This window comes from Melitaea cinxia, chromosome 29 (genome assembly GCF_905220565.1).
Source record: "Melitaea cinxia chromosome 29, ilMelCinx1.1, whole genome shotgun sequence".
Taxonomy (NCBI): domain Eukaryota; kingdom Metazoa; phylum Arthropoda; class Insecta; order Lepidoptera; family Nymphalidae; genus Melitaea; species Melitaea cinxia.
In genome coordinates, this window is record NC_059422.1 from 7,003,824 (window position 1) to 7,018,664 (window position 14,841).

The window sequence follows — 14,841 nt, forward strand, 5'->3', positions numbered from 1 at the left end:
TTTCAAATAAACTATGTTTATATGGAAAAAAAAATGTAATCAATATTGTAATACTAATGTAATCCTATTAATATGTTTAATATATTTTAATTATTAATTATTTTGTTTTAATTCATATACTTATATAAATTAATATACCTTTTTACTCAAATAAAAATAAATGTAATCCATTATTTTTATTTTTTTTTGCCGGTGGGCGTGTAGTGTGTAAGTAGATGTTATATAGATGTTATATGTAGTAGTAGCGTAAGAGTGCCTTAATAAGTACTTATATAATAATGTGTAACGTTTGAGAGGGAGTTCAGTAATAAATCAGATTAGAATAGATCCAGTCGTTTTCATATCTCCGATGACATAACCTTACAGTGGGCAAGTATTTACTTGCCCACATTAGATTTCTAGATGGATATATTTAACAAAGCGTGCGGTTCCCGGGGTAACCTAGATGGTATATTAGAATGAAATAATTGAAGTAATGGTGGACAATCAATGTTGTTATTGAGTATTTGGTGCAGAAACATCATGTCCGAAATAATTCTTCTTGATTTCAGTGACGACATATTAATTATTGAAGCAATCTTCTTTCGTATGGATTACTACGTTATATATTAGATATTATTAGGCGGTAACTTAACAATAAAATTTAATATTTTTTTATTTTTTGCGATTTTTAGTCATTTTAGTAACGACCAATAGGACCTAAAATTCGGATTCAGCGCATCAAAACACCTTAACTAGGTGGGTCTGGTCAACCACTTTTTTTACGGGCCTGTGTAATCAATAAAACTTGGATACTGAATACACAATGCCTAAACTCCAGAATACGGCGTGTAGTGTCCCGTTTACGGCAAACTTATAGATGTTTGCCGTAAATGGGATTCAAACCTGTCTCAACCAATCCCTATGAAAAAAATCTCATAAGACATGGACATATGCAGACCAAATTCTCATACCGAGTTATAAGAGGCTATGTGATGTACATTATATCTCATTACCTCTTATAACTCGGTATGAGAATTTGATCTGCATTATTTTATCCGTTCTATGAGATTTAGACCACCAGTGTACGAATGTTTTTATTTTAGTTTTTAAAATCGTTCTCATAAAAATAAAATGGAAATTTTATAGAAACGTAAAGTACTACAACTTTTTACATTGTTCAGTCAGTCAGCTCAGCCTATTGCAGTCCACTGCTGGACATAGGCCTCCCCAAGCGCCAGACTGTTATTTATAATAAAAAAACGAGTGTGCTTTAGACCACACGACTGAAATAAAACTTACGACATAACTCTTTCTCTCTTTTTCTATCTTCACTAACTTATATCCCCCTCACAACTTCCGTTCGCCTCGCTCGATCACACTTTTCGTAACGCTCTCGTCACGCATTCACCAGCTTACTCCCCAAGTCAAGCGTGCGTAAAGGAGTTTTACATCAATAAAAACCACAGATACACAAATTACATTTTTATTTATAAAAACTTTTCATACATAATGTACAATAAAATATATAATACACTAAGGAGTGACGCGCTTCGGGTCTCGCGGGAACATGGACGTCTTGCGGATGTTGTCTAGACCCAGGAACAGCATCACTACACGCTCTAGACCTATACCGCCGCCTGGAATTTAGGATTATGTCAATTTTTTTTTTTTTTTATGTCACTAGGATTGTGAAGGAAAGGAAGCTGCAGTATTTTGGTCACATAATGAGAGGACACAGATATCGGATTCTTCAGCTTGTGATTGAAGGAAAAATCGAGGGAAAACGCCGACCAGGCAGAAGGAAAATATCCTGGCTGAAGAACCTCCGTGAATGGTTTAATCTAAGTACTCGCTCTCTCTTCCGTGCTGCAGCTTCGAAGATTAAGATAGCCATGATGGTCGCCAACCTTCGAAGAGAAGAGGCACCGTAAGAAGAAGAAGAAGAAGATGTCACTAGGTCGACAAACAAGCGTACGGCTCACCTGATGGTAAGCGATTACCGTAGCTTATAGACGCCTGCAACACCAAAAGCATCGCAAGCGTGTTGCCGACCCTACCCCCAATCCCCCCCAGGAGCTGTGGTCACCTTACTCACCAACAGGAACACAATACTGCTTGAAAACAGTATTATTTAGCTGTGATCTTCTGTAAGGTCGAGGTACTACCCCAGTCGAGCTGCTCCATATTTTGAGCAGGAAATTCATGCTGTGCCCTACCTCAGTAATTAAATATTAATAAATAAATCAAATGTTACTATTTTTATGTATTGGAAGAGTAAGGTTGTGTTTTTTTTTTTTGTCTATTAATGCTATCTATCGCTTCAGCCTGTAATATCCCACTACTATAGGCCTCTTTCCTCATGTAGGAGAAGGATCAGAGCTTAATCCACCACGCTGCTCCAATGCGGGTTGGCGGATATATTCCCTACTATGAGTAACGATCGCTATCAGGTGTACATGATAACAACCGAGACCGACGGCTTAACGTGCTCTCCGAGGCACGGTGGGCAGACCCACAAGGACTGCACAAACACCCAGACCACGCAAACACCTGTACGGCCAATACAAATGTTTGTCATGTGCGGGGACCGAACCCGCAACCGCCAGCGCAACAGGTACAATCCATGACTGTGACCGCTGCGCCAACGCGGCGTAATGCTATCTATATTTCTCTAAAGACAAAAATGTCTGACAATCGTAATATCGGGTATCACTGACGATCGGTGTTATGTTTTTGAAACACAACTCCAAGCGAATGATATTCCTTTTGGGAGCACAACATGAAGTTGCAGACAGAATAAGCTTTTTTATTGTTGTATTTAATTTTTCAAGTCTTTTATTTTGTTTTGGAAACTTCGTCTTTTTTCGTAATATATATAAAAAATTTAATGCTGCTTTTCTTTCAATTTAATTGTTTATTAGGTACCTACTGTTTATTTCGGATAGGAAATTTATTTCTCTTTAAGAATACGCATCGCTCAAATTTTTTCAGATTGATAATTGACGAGTTTCGAGTAAAAAAATTCGATAACTTTTAAAAACCTAAAGTCGTAACGATACACCCCTTAATATTGTTATTAAGTGCTCAAACTTTCACAATAATCTTTTTTTTTTATCATCGTGAATGATATTTTCACAGTATCGTTAGGACGAAAAAAAAAAAATAGTCGCTTTTTTGGCCCAGTCGAATACATATAAATAAATAAATAAACATTTAAGTGCAAGATTTAGAAATTATTTGATCATTGCTTACCAGCATGCGGCGGACATCCCAGTCTAAAGGACTCGATGTACGCTGCAATTTTACTGATATCTGAAAAAAGTTTTTGTTACTTCATTAAAAATGACCTTTTTGAATTAAATAAAACGGAATAATTATTATTACGACTATTTAAAACTTGCGACTGCTGGCGAAATTCGGACATTAATAAATAATATATTTTAGCTGTTTATCCCCTAATCCCTGTCTAATTTTTTTCCCCCCTAAGAGCCTTCCCCCCTATATATTATTTATTATATATTTTTTTGTTTTAAATTAAAAATAAGTTACATTAAAAATAAAGAATCTATCATCTGTCAGAACTTTCCAATTAAGCAGAAAATTATACACAAACATTTTAACAATAATTTTATCATAGGCATTTAATAAGGATCTATTACTGGTGTTACGTCCGAATTACATTTCTTCGCTTACTTTATGTTACACAATATTGTTACTTTTTCAAGTATTAAAGTCAAGACCTATAACTTAATTACTCACAGAAAATGCCTAGAAAGTAAATGTAACCACCACGACAAAAACCTAGAAAGTGGTAGAAAGTTCTAGAAAGTAAATAAGCTTAAACTGAGGTAGGGCACAGCAGGAATTTTCTGCTCAAAATATGGCGCAGCCCGACTGGGGTAGTACCTCGACCTTACAGAAGACCACAGCTAAATAATACTGTTTTCAAGCAGTATTGTGTTCCTGTTGGTGAGTAAGGTGACCAGAGCTCCTGGGGGGGATTGGGGATTGGGTCGGCAACGCGCTTGCGATGCTTCTGGTGTTGCAGGCGTCTATAAGCTACGGTAGTCGCTTACCATCAGGTGAGCCGTACGCTTGTTTGCCGACCTAGTGACATAAAAAAAAGACATATATATATATTTTTTTTCCGATATTACCGATCCCGTGGTGCTTCGCCCTCTCAGTGAGTAGGTCGGGGTCGTGGATACGTTGAGCTCCGCTTAAGATTTCCTCTCCTCGCATGAACATGTCGTATGAGTTCGATGCGCGCTGAAATTATATTAACGCGAGCTTTAAATAATATAAAAAAAGCGGTAACAGCTATACTGCCACAGACCGATTTTGATGCAGTTTTTTTATTTAGTGAAATTGAGTTTTCTTGTAGTGGTTCTTAGCCAATACGGGTACAAACTGAACCAAGAGTTTGACAAATATCAGTTCTATTCTATTATTAACCGACTTCAAATAAAGGAAGTGGTTACTCAATTCGACCGTATATATATAAAAAAGGGGATACCCCGGTGTGGTACTATGATAAGCAAACCAGGATCTGATGATAGGATCCCAGAGAAATCGAGGGAAACTCTCGAAAATCCGCATAACTTTTTACTGGGTGTACCGATTTTGATGATTTTAAATTTAATCGAAAGCCGATGTTTACCATGTGGTTACATTTAAATTTCATCGAGATCTGATTACAACTTTTGGAGTAATCTTTGATCATCATCATCATCATCATCATCATCATCATTACAGCCTATACAGTCCACTGCTGGACATAGGCCTCCAAAAGTTTACGCCAAAAATAACGTGAACTCATGTGTTTTGCCCATAGTCACCACGCTGGGCAGGCGGGTTGGTGACCGCAGGGCTGGCTTTGTCGCACCGAAGACGCTGCTGCCCGTCTTCGGCCTGTGTATTTCAAAGCCAGCAGTTGGATGGTTATCCCGCCACCGATCGGCTTTTTAAGTTCCAAGGTGGTAGTGAAACTGTGTTATCCCTTAGTCGCCTCTTACGACACCCACGGGAAGAGAGGGGGTGGCTAAATTCTTTAGTACCGTAGCCACACAGTACAATCTTTGATAATGCGTATTTACTTGACTATTTTTTCGTCTACCTACGTTGTATTACTTGTCGATATAATTGAAGTCGGTATTTTACACAATTATTTTTAATTTAATTTATTATAAACACTTGGATTGCAAAAAGTCCGAACAAAAATAAGTCTTCACTATTTTGGACAATCAGAGATACTCACGGGGTTGTTGGGATCAGGCATGGTGTAGAACGGTCTAACAGCGAGCGGGTACTTGTCCAGCATGTAGAAGTCTGTGTCGTATTTCGCTCGCACTAGACGACCGAGGAGCTTCTCATCTGGCGTTGATAGGTCATCTTCCTCGCCCACCGTTACACCTAGAAGTAAAATATTTTTGACACAGACGTCCGTGCGGAAAAGAGGTCGATTCTTTCGGACTACAAGGCCTTTCCTGTAACAAGAGTTCCCTAAACGATACCATAAAAAGAACTCTTGCCACCATCGACGTTCCTGCTCTTATCGAGCCAACTGGAATTAGTCGCAATGATGGCAAGAGACCTGATGGATTGACGTTGGTTCCCTGGGAAAGGGGACGGGCACTTTTGTGGGACGCAACCTGCGTTGATACACTTGCTCCGTCTCATGTCAGGGAAACAGCCTTAAAAGCGGGAGCCGCAGCGGAAAAAGCTGAAACGACTAAACGGCACAAATATTCGTCACTAATTCCAAATTACATCTTTGTGCCGTTTGCAGTCGAAACACTTGGAGTAGCAGTGCTAAAAATTTTTGAAATGAGATAACTCCTCGCCTTATTGCCTCCACTGGTGACAAGAGGGCTGGTGCATTTTTTGCCCAGAGAATCGGCATAGCGATTCAACGGGGAAATGCTGCCAGCATTCTTGGCACAATTCCACGCGGACATGATTTGTACCAAAACTATCTGTAAATATTTAGTTCTTAAGTTGTGAATTGTAAATATGTATAATGTTTAATAAACTATTGTTATTAAAATCCTTTGGTACTATCGTTTTCTAATGTTTACGCGAATTTCATTCATTATAATGAAATATCTTTTTCGGATTTTATCGCGGTTTATTAAGTTTTTTTATGCCCGACGTTTCGGACACTTAGAGCAACCATGTTCGTCTTAATACTAGTTAATAACTGTGATTTCATTTGAGTAAATATTTTCATATTACTAATATTATTATGCTATTGAAGGGAAGAAATTTTCCCCATTTTCGCAACATTTTATTGATGCCCCCACACTCTATTGGTTTTACGATTCCCTCATATAGCGGTTATTTCCTATAGCATATAGTCTTTTTTGGTAAATAGGCTATCAAACAGTAAAAAAAGCCCATTCGTACAAGTAGTTCCTGAGATTAGCGGGAATCCCCAGCTTTAAGATTTCAATACAGGTAAGCTGCGATTCACCGTTTCACGCGCGTAATTTCCGATCCCGTGGAAATGATGGGATAAATATATAAACAAAATTCCCAACCCCAACAACCCTTACCAGGATTTCTTCCTGTATCGGGGGTCCAGAAACAATACACAAGCACAGACACCCAGACCACGATAAATACTGTATGGCCTACACAAATGATCGTCTATCTACGTAAGATTGCCGGTGATGACTGGATAAGTATTGCTGAAAATCGGGATGTTTGGCCCGATTTTGGGGAGAACTAGGACCGGTGGACTGCCACAGTCTGAAGGAATACAAATGTTTGTCATGAGCATTAAACCCAAGCGTAACATTCAGTGCTGTTACCGCTGCGTTAGCGCGTCGTCAAAAATTACGAGCTATCTACGTAACGATTTTGATTACAATCGATCCAATAACCTTTGCGTCAGAATAACAAAAACACATCAAAACTTTTACATTTATATTACTAGGATTCGTTCCATCCGTTTGATCAATATTTGAAAGAAATAATTTTCTTTGATCACAACTTGTAACAGTTATAATTAAAAATAACACAATATTACTAATCCAGACAAAATAATAAAATAATTCTTCAATCGTCTAAACAGTTTCGCCATTCAGAATTAAGTTGCAGCGCTGATAGTCTTTGGAGCCTTAGTCGTCTGTTATCATTGATTGATATTGATCTAAATTGGTCCTCACCAGCCTCTTTCAACATCTCTATCGCCTGCGGGAACTCCAGCCTCAGTGGAGGGTCGAGGAACTTGAAGGGTTGCACGGGGTACTGCTGGCCCACTGTCGCTATCTCTGACGCGAACCTGTTCACAAAAGGGACATTCATAATATAAGCTTTACCTACAACTCGATGCGGAAAGGAATCTGGAAATTAGAAGCGGTAAAAAATAACCCTGCACAACAAAATCGATCTTTTTTTTGTTGCATGAGATTTTTTAACTGTTTTTTACTAATTTAGGCAAGCTTGTTTCAATCTACCCTCAGATTTTTTTCTAACAGCTCTAGTTTAGGAGATGCACGCACCTCCTTAAAATGTAGTCTAAATTTGACTATTAGTATCGCTATCGCCAACGTCTTACTAGTTTGTTTCTTTGTCAATGGCTTCGTCTAGAAGGACTTATGTAAATAATCCAAATAGATTTTGTCACATTTGTGGCAAATATACATTGAAAAAATTCTGTTTAAATGTGTCGGACTTCTTAAAAAATGCCTACATAGAGTACAATCAACGGCCATTAGAAACAATCAACAAGCCCTGGATACCGAATATAGTGTGTAAAACGTGTGTGGAGTCGAAATATAACAAGAGGGATCCCTTTAACCTCATTAGTCCTATGATTTGGCGTGAACCGTCGAACCACCACGGCGACTGTTATTTCTGCGTTGTAAACATAACCGGAATTAACCGCCAAAATCATTCCAAGTGGCTGTCAGTTACTAGACCTGTCCTGCGTTCAATTGATACATTAGATACCAAGAAAAGTAATGAGCACCCGAGCAATTGTAAATTAAAATATGATACATTAGAACCCCAATCAAGTACATCTCAGTACATTTCAGTATATATCCAGGTCATTTCCAAAATTGAGTGCTGAGCAGTTAAAAGCTGGAATTTTCGAACCACAAATTAGAAATTAAATAAACGATGTAAATTTTACTGAAAGTATGACAACCGCTGAAAAAAATATCTGCAATGAGTTTTTTTGGCTCGTAAATATCTTTTTGAGAAATAAGAAGTCCATCGACTTTCCTGACCACGTCAAGCAGTTACTATTATACTTTCAGCAACTTGGATGCAACATGAGCGTTAAGATGCATTCCATTCACAGTCACTTAGATCGATTTCCTAAAAATCTTGGAGATTCAAGCGAGGAGCAGAGAGCGCTTTCATCGGGATATTCGCTTCATGGAGGAGCGCTACCAGGGCTATTGGAGTGAAAATGTGATGACTGACTACTGTTGGATTATCCAAAATAGTAGTTAAACTCCAACTTATCCAAGAAAGTCACATAAAAGAAAGTTTCGTTCAAATTATATAGTTAAATAAATTGTTGTATGACGGGATACTATGTTTTTTGATAAAAATAGAAAGAAAGAAAGAAAGAAAGAAAGACATTTATTTGAGACACATACACTGCTTACAGACATACAACAAACACAATGAGAGCACAAATACATTAAAAAAGTAAAAAGAGAAAAAAAAAGTCAAAATTAAGTAAAAATGTAACTAAAAATTTAAATATTTGATTTAAAATAAGAAAAGTAAAATTTTATCAAATAAAAAAGAATAAAGCGAAAAGAGTAATAATAATAAAAAAAAAGCAACGAAATTCATCTACCAAAGTTATTTACACCTGTACAGCAGTGCACCGTCACAAAAAGGATGGCCACTCAGCACTTGTGGAAATACGAGGACCATAGTAAGGTCCCTAAATTTCACACGCTGATTTTCAGTAGCCACCTCGGGTACCATGCGAACGACAGCGGCAGCAACCAATAAATAGCATCCAATAATTCAGCAAGACCATACGTAGTAACCAAACAATACCAAATATTATAAAGTACACATATAATAAATATACATCTATACATAGATACACATATAGATACATCATGTACACCCACATACACATTACACATCACACACTAAACATCCCTTCCAGTCGTTCTTTTATTTTATTAAATATAAGTAGGTACCGGTGGTACAGTCGTTTATCATTAATCGGCTCTTACAAGTTCTGTACCTGTTCCTTAATTAGGTATTTTTTGTATATTGTTTTAAAATTGACAATCGATGCCAGCTCCCTTAGTGGCGGTGGGATATCATTCCAGATTTTGGCCGCAGAGTATTTAAAGCATCCCCGGTAAGCGGCGGAGTGATGTCGGGGTATCAGCATCAAATAGGAGGTCGCTCTAGTATTATACCTCTTATTACAATCTTTTGCCCAGTTTAGTTTCGAAAAAAGATATTTAGGAACTTTACTTTTAACTATACCAAACAGCAATGTAGCGAAATGCAGTTGCCTTCGACCTTCCATTCTCAATAGACCCTTTTCATTGAGATATGGTGTTACATGTGTGCGCGGGGGAATGTCAAAACAAAACCGAGCACATGCATTCTGGACACGTTGTACCATGTTTTTCGTGCGTTTTAATAATCTAGGGCCTGTCACAATGTCAGCATAATTCAACTTTGACAAAACTAGCGCCTCGCATAGCCTTACTCGGATTTCAGCCGATACAAAAGGTCTGATCTGATATAAAACCTTCAATCTGTAAAAGCAGTTTCGTACAGTTTTAAGGATTTGCTCTTCGAATCTAAGATGTTGATCCATTATAACGCCCAAATTCCTAGCCTCACTAACCCGTTCTATGTCTACTTTGTTTATTTTAATTATAGGTGCTTTACATGTTATCTCTTTAATCTGTTTGGAGGTTCCCAAAATTAAATACTTTGTTTTGTTTGGGTTAAGTACCAAACCGTTACTTTCTGACCATGCATATATATTTTCTAGATCATAATTAAGCTTGTCTACTGCACTTAAAGTGTCGTCTGCTTTAAAAGAAATGTAAACTTGTATATCATCGGCATAGGTATGGATACTTGCTGCACTCACATGCTTTTCCAGGTCGGCACAATAAAGTATAAATAATAAAGGACCCAAAATTGATCCTTGCGGAACACCCCTGTTTATAAATCTAGGTCTCGAGTGAACTACAGTTCCATCTTCATCCATTGTCTCCACTACTTGTGTTCTATTCTTTAACTAATTAGAAAACCACTCGACAGCATCTGAAGAGAGACCATAGTAGTGCAATTTAGAAAGCAGAAGCGGTATATTTATGGTGTCAAATGCACGTGAGTAGTCTAGTAGCACTAGAATGGTTCCCTCCCCTTTATCTTGCGCATTCAATATGTCATCTACTACATCTATAAGCGTTGTTACGGTGCTATGATTTTTACGGAAACCTGATTGTTTTTCTGGGAGAATATTGTTGGCTTCAAGAAATTGTGAAAGCTGTCCATGTACAATTTTTTCCAGAATTTTCGACATACATGGTAGGATGCTTATAGGTCGCAGATCTTTTAACTTTAAGGGGTTATCAGTTTTAGGGATGGGACGAATAATCGCTTTTTTCCATATGGATGGAAATGAATTCGTTTCGATTGATTTATTTATTATATTCGTTATCACGTTTAACGTACAGGCTACCCTAAAATAGCTACCCTTCATAACTCAAAAGGTAGAGCTACTAGCAAAAATCTGAGTGCAGATTTAGAATCAGGGTAGAAAATGCAGTTAGATTCATAAAAAACATTCCATGCAACAAAAACGTTGTTATGCAGTGTATTAAGTTAGTGACGTCCTTTGATAGATAGATAGATAGATACTCTTTATTGTACACAACAACAATCAACACAATAACATATTACAAATAAAAATAAAACAGTGTACAAAGGCGGTCTTATCGCTAGAGTAGCGATCTCTTCCAGACAACCTTTGGGCATATAGGACACAGCGTAGTGAAAAAGCGGTAGGGAAGTGTATACAGAGAAGTGACAATTAGTGTCACCTAGAACAATATCAACTATCGAGTACAAATACACATACATATACAGCACAATACATACATACATACATAGATACATACATACAAACATATATATATATATATATATATATAAAATACTATACCTACATATAAACGAAATACATATAATATGAATAATAGCACAGCTTTGACCAATTAAAACGTAGTAAATTAGAACACCTTGACCTACTTCAACTAGTCTGGTGGTGGGGATAATTAGGCCGTAAAAATCATTACTGGGTAATTGGGTATCTCTCTTTGTGGGTGTCCCCACCATGCCTCGGATAGCACGTTAAGTTTTCGGTCCCGATTGTTATCACATCAGGTGTTTGTGTATGCGATCGTCACTATTAGGAGGAGGTATTAGGAGGAGGGAATATATCTACTAACACTCAGTGGAACAGCGTGGTGGATTCAGCTCCGCCAAACCTTAACCTACATGGAGAAGGAGTGCCTAGCAGTACAGCACTTTTTGTCTTTTTAATACAAAGGTGCAAAGAAACGTACGATCTGCCTATGTAAATATCGTAGGCAGGCGCACTAGCAACACCAGGTGTATTGCCAGTCGGTTACAGACCCCCCTAGGAGGCGAGTAAAATGGAGCGCTTCTGGGAAGAATCGGGGGTAGAGTCCTGGTATTGTAGACGTGTATAAGCTGCAATTAATTGCTTACAATCAAGTGGACCGAACGCTTGCTTCCCGACCTAGTGATAAGTGACCTAAGAGCGAAGGGTTTCCGTAGCGCCGGAGATGTCACGGAACGAAATTATGCCGATGAACGGTCTAATTTTTAGGTTGGGTCTATGGGATTACTTTTTTCCAGGAATCTTGCATTACCTTGTATTACGAGTGTTATGGGGGAGTAAGGGAGATCCTCCTCTCCCCTAGCAGACCCTCTTGCCCAAATTCGTGTCAAACGATTCTAAATCCAACCCATAGTGATAAACCGATACTCACTGCTCCTGCAGACCCCGGAACATGTCGGTGAAGGTCTGCCCGATGGTGTCCAGGACCTCGTGGTAGTGATGCTTGAAGGACATCTCCAGATCTAAGCCCACGAACTCGGTCAAGTGTCGGTGGGTGTTCGAGTCCTCGGCGCGGAAGACAGCCCCCACTGTGAACACCTGGAAATATGACAGGTAAATGACTACAAACACACAATCAAAATTAAAAAATCGAGTGTGCTTTAGACCACACGACTGAAGTAAAACATCTTTAGTTACCCCTACAGTAATATAAGAAACGTATTTCTCTTTCTATCTTCACTAACTTATATCTCCCTCTCAACTTCCGTTCGCCTCACCCGATCACACTTTTCGCAACGCTCTCGTCACGCATTTTTTACTTCAATAAATAAATAAAAGCTTGGTCGGTCTCGCCTTGTCGAAGTCGGCCGCGATGGCCATCTGCTTGTAGAGCTGCGGGCTCTGCGCCAGGTAGGCGGAATTCCGGAAGTACGACACGGTGAACACGTTGGCGCCGCCCTCAGACGCCGCAGATATTATCTTCGGCGTGTGGATTTCCACGAAGCCTTGGATAGAGGGAAATCGTTTGAGTATTCGCTTCTTACTAACGAGAAAACTATTTTAGTATATCGCTTATTAAGGAGGGTACGTGTCGCGAGTGTCCACACTTATGAAGATATTTCGGATACTGCGTAGGATTAATTTTGGGATTCAAGCGTCCGATCTTATTGAAACATTTCGGACACTATACGATAGGTTAATGTGTGATTCGAGTATCTACACTTTTTGATATACAGGGTGACTGGTGAATTACGATCAATATTTACAGAGGATACTCAGTACATGATTCTCATTCGAATTATGTAAAAAAATAGGTACTTAATTTTTGACAAAATTCCCATAAATTTCAATTTAAATAAATGAAATGTAGACACACTAATTTTCAGCCATAATGGCGGCGCGTGCGGCCTTGGCCTTGTACTGTGCCGCTTGCCGCCGCCCGCCGCAACCCCCGCCAATTCTAATTCCCCCCTAAATTCGATTAGTAGGTCACTAGGTCAGTTGGGCAAGCGCCGCCATAAAGTTTGTACGTCGGAGTATGTCCATCTTTCCGCGCGCGCGCCTAGTGATCGATCTTACGCGTATACCTAATATGTCTCGTATGAATGTGACCTGTTATAAGTAATTAGGTATGGCTTATCAATACACAAATGCAGAGTACTTTAGAGTGACCCGTTCGTGTTATATCGTGTAAAAGACAATAAGTATGGTTCATTTATTACGTAAGAAGATTTAGGGGGAGAGGGGGTCGATCATGTCTTTAGTCTCGATAGTTCTTAGGTAAAATTACAAAAATGCGCAAAGTGAAAATACCTTGAAAAATCGCGGGCAACCGCGCGAGTGCCGACGAGTTGTCACTTGCTTTCGTAAACAACATTCGTTATTTCGTTGATAAATTTTAATATTGTAGTTGAATAATAATTGGATTATTGAAGTGTGTGAATAGTTTCTTTTATTTTTTAATTTTTTTGTTAAGCCTCTGGACTGATAATCTTATGTCGATAAAGATCAATAATTAAAACCAAAGTTTATTACTACCAAAAATAAAAATTATTAGTACCTACCTAAAGTATAAATAAAAATAAACATTGAAACAAACCAAACGTGTATTCATTTTTTCGTTTAGATTCTTACGTAATAAATTAATATTTATCAAATTATCAAGGGGAATATTTATCAAGGGGAAGGGGGTCGGCCTAATCTTATCTTGGTATTTTTGCCTGTCCTAAGCCAAAATTAAAGTATGAAGGGGGATTGGATCATACTGGTTTATCAAAAGTAGCCTGCTACCCTGTTAACACTTGGCGGTGTTTGGACGTAGGTAAACGACCGCGCGATAACTAAATGTACCTATACCTACACACCTGCTTTGTGACGACTGCGCAGCTAGGGCGTCCAGACGACGCGTAATTAACGAGATAACTGTTGGTTAACTTTACTTAGAAGTTTATGAATATTTATTTTATACATAATTTTTTTTCGTCATATATGATCGTCAATTAACACGTCCTCAAATATTGATAGTAATTCACCAGTCACCCTGTATATCGGACACTACACGACAGGTAAAATTTATAATTCGAGTGTCCACACTTGCGGAGTCATTTAGGACACTTTGCAATAGGTTAAACATCTAATCCAATTATCTATTTAAAATTTGCAAAATTAATGAATTTTAGCTTTATTTGGTATTCCACAAAACTTACTATAAAGTCTCAGGACAAAATAAAAAAACAGAAAAATCATTGAGAGTTGCTGGAAAACCTTGACACTGTTGTTAATTTTCACAAAAATTTATATCTTTCACCGTTGTCGGTCGCTGTTGGAGCACAATTTGTGAAATAAGTGTATTAAAAAATATATAGACCAACCTCTCTTAGTCAAGATATCTCTGAAAAGCCTGCATACGCCCGCTTCAATCCGAAAGATGGCTTGGTTGGCTGGCGTTCTCAAGTCTAACACACGATTGTCCAGCCTCGTGTCTTGGTTGACTCTGATCTTCAGACTTTCGGGGTCCTAAAAAATTTGAGCCTTATTTTAATATAAATTACAATTCGTCGTAACGTGGTTTATTCTTCAACGAACCTGTTTGCGAACCTGAACCTACAAAATGGAAGGGATTTATAATACTGTTAACACCGCCAGCTCCACGTGTCACACGTGTTGTGTTGTGTTGTGTTGTGTTGTGTTGTGTTGTGATGTGTTGTGTCGTGTTGCACGGCCAGAGTGCGAGTCACTCACGTCAGTCTCCGGGCGCG

The 14,841-nt window shown here is 38.4% G+C and overlaps 1 protein-coding gene across 1 annotated transcript in view; it reads right to left on the bottom strand.

Annotated features, from left to right (window-relative positions):
* Window positions 1-1,449: 1,449 nt before the first annotated feature.
* Window positions 1,450-14,841, bottom strand: part of LOC123667872 (aspartate--tRNA ligase, cytoplasmic) — a 28,892-nt gene continuing 15,500 nt past the window's right edge. Inside the window, exons 6-13 of the mRNA XM_045601706.1 lie at window positions 14,455-14,599; window positions 12,437-12,588; window positions 12,015-12,181; window positions 7,152-7,267; window positions 5,240-5,394; window positions 4,140-4,251; window positions 3,235-3,294; window positions 1,450-1,619 (exon numbers count right to left, since the gene is read on the bottom strand). Of these exons, the coding sequence (XP_045457662.1) occupies window positions 1,516-1,619; window positions 3,235-3,294; window positions 4,140-4,251; window positions 5,240-5,394; window positions 7,152-7,267; window positions 12,015-12,181; window positions 12,437-12,588; window positions 14,455-14,599 (1,011 nt within the window). The 3' untranslated portion in view covers window positions 1,450-1,515. The remainder of the gene's footprint in view (window positions 1,620-3,234; window positions 3,295-4,139; window positions 4,252-5,239; window positions 5,395-7,151; window positions 7,268-12,014; window positions 12,182-12,436; window positions 12,589-14,454; window positions 14,600-14,841) is intronic.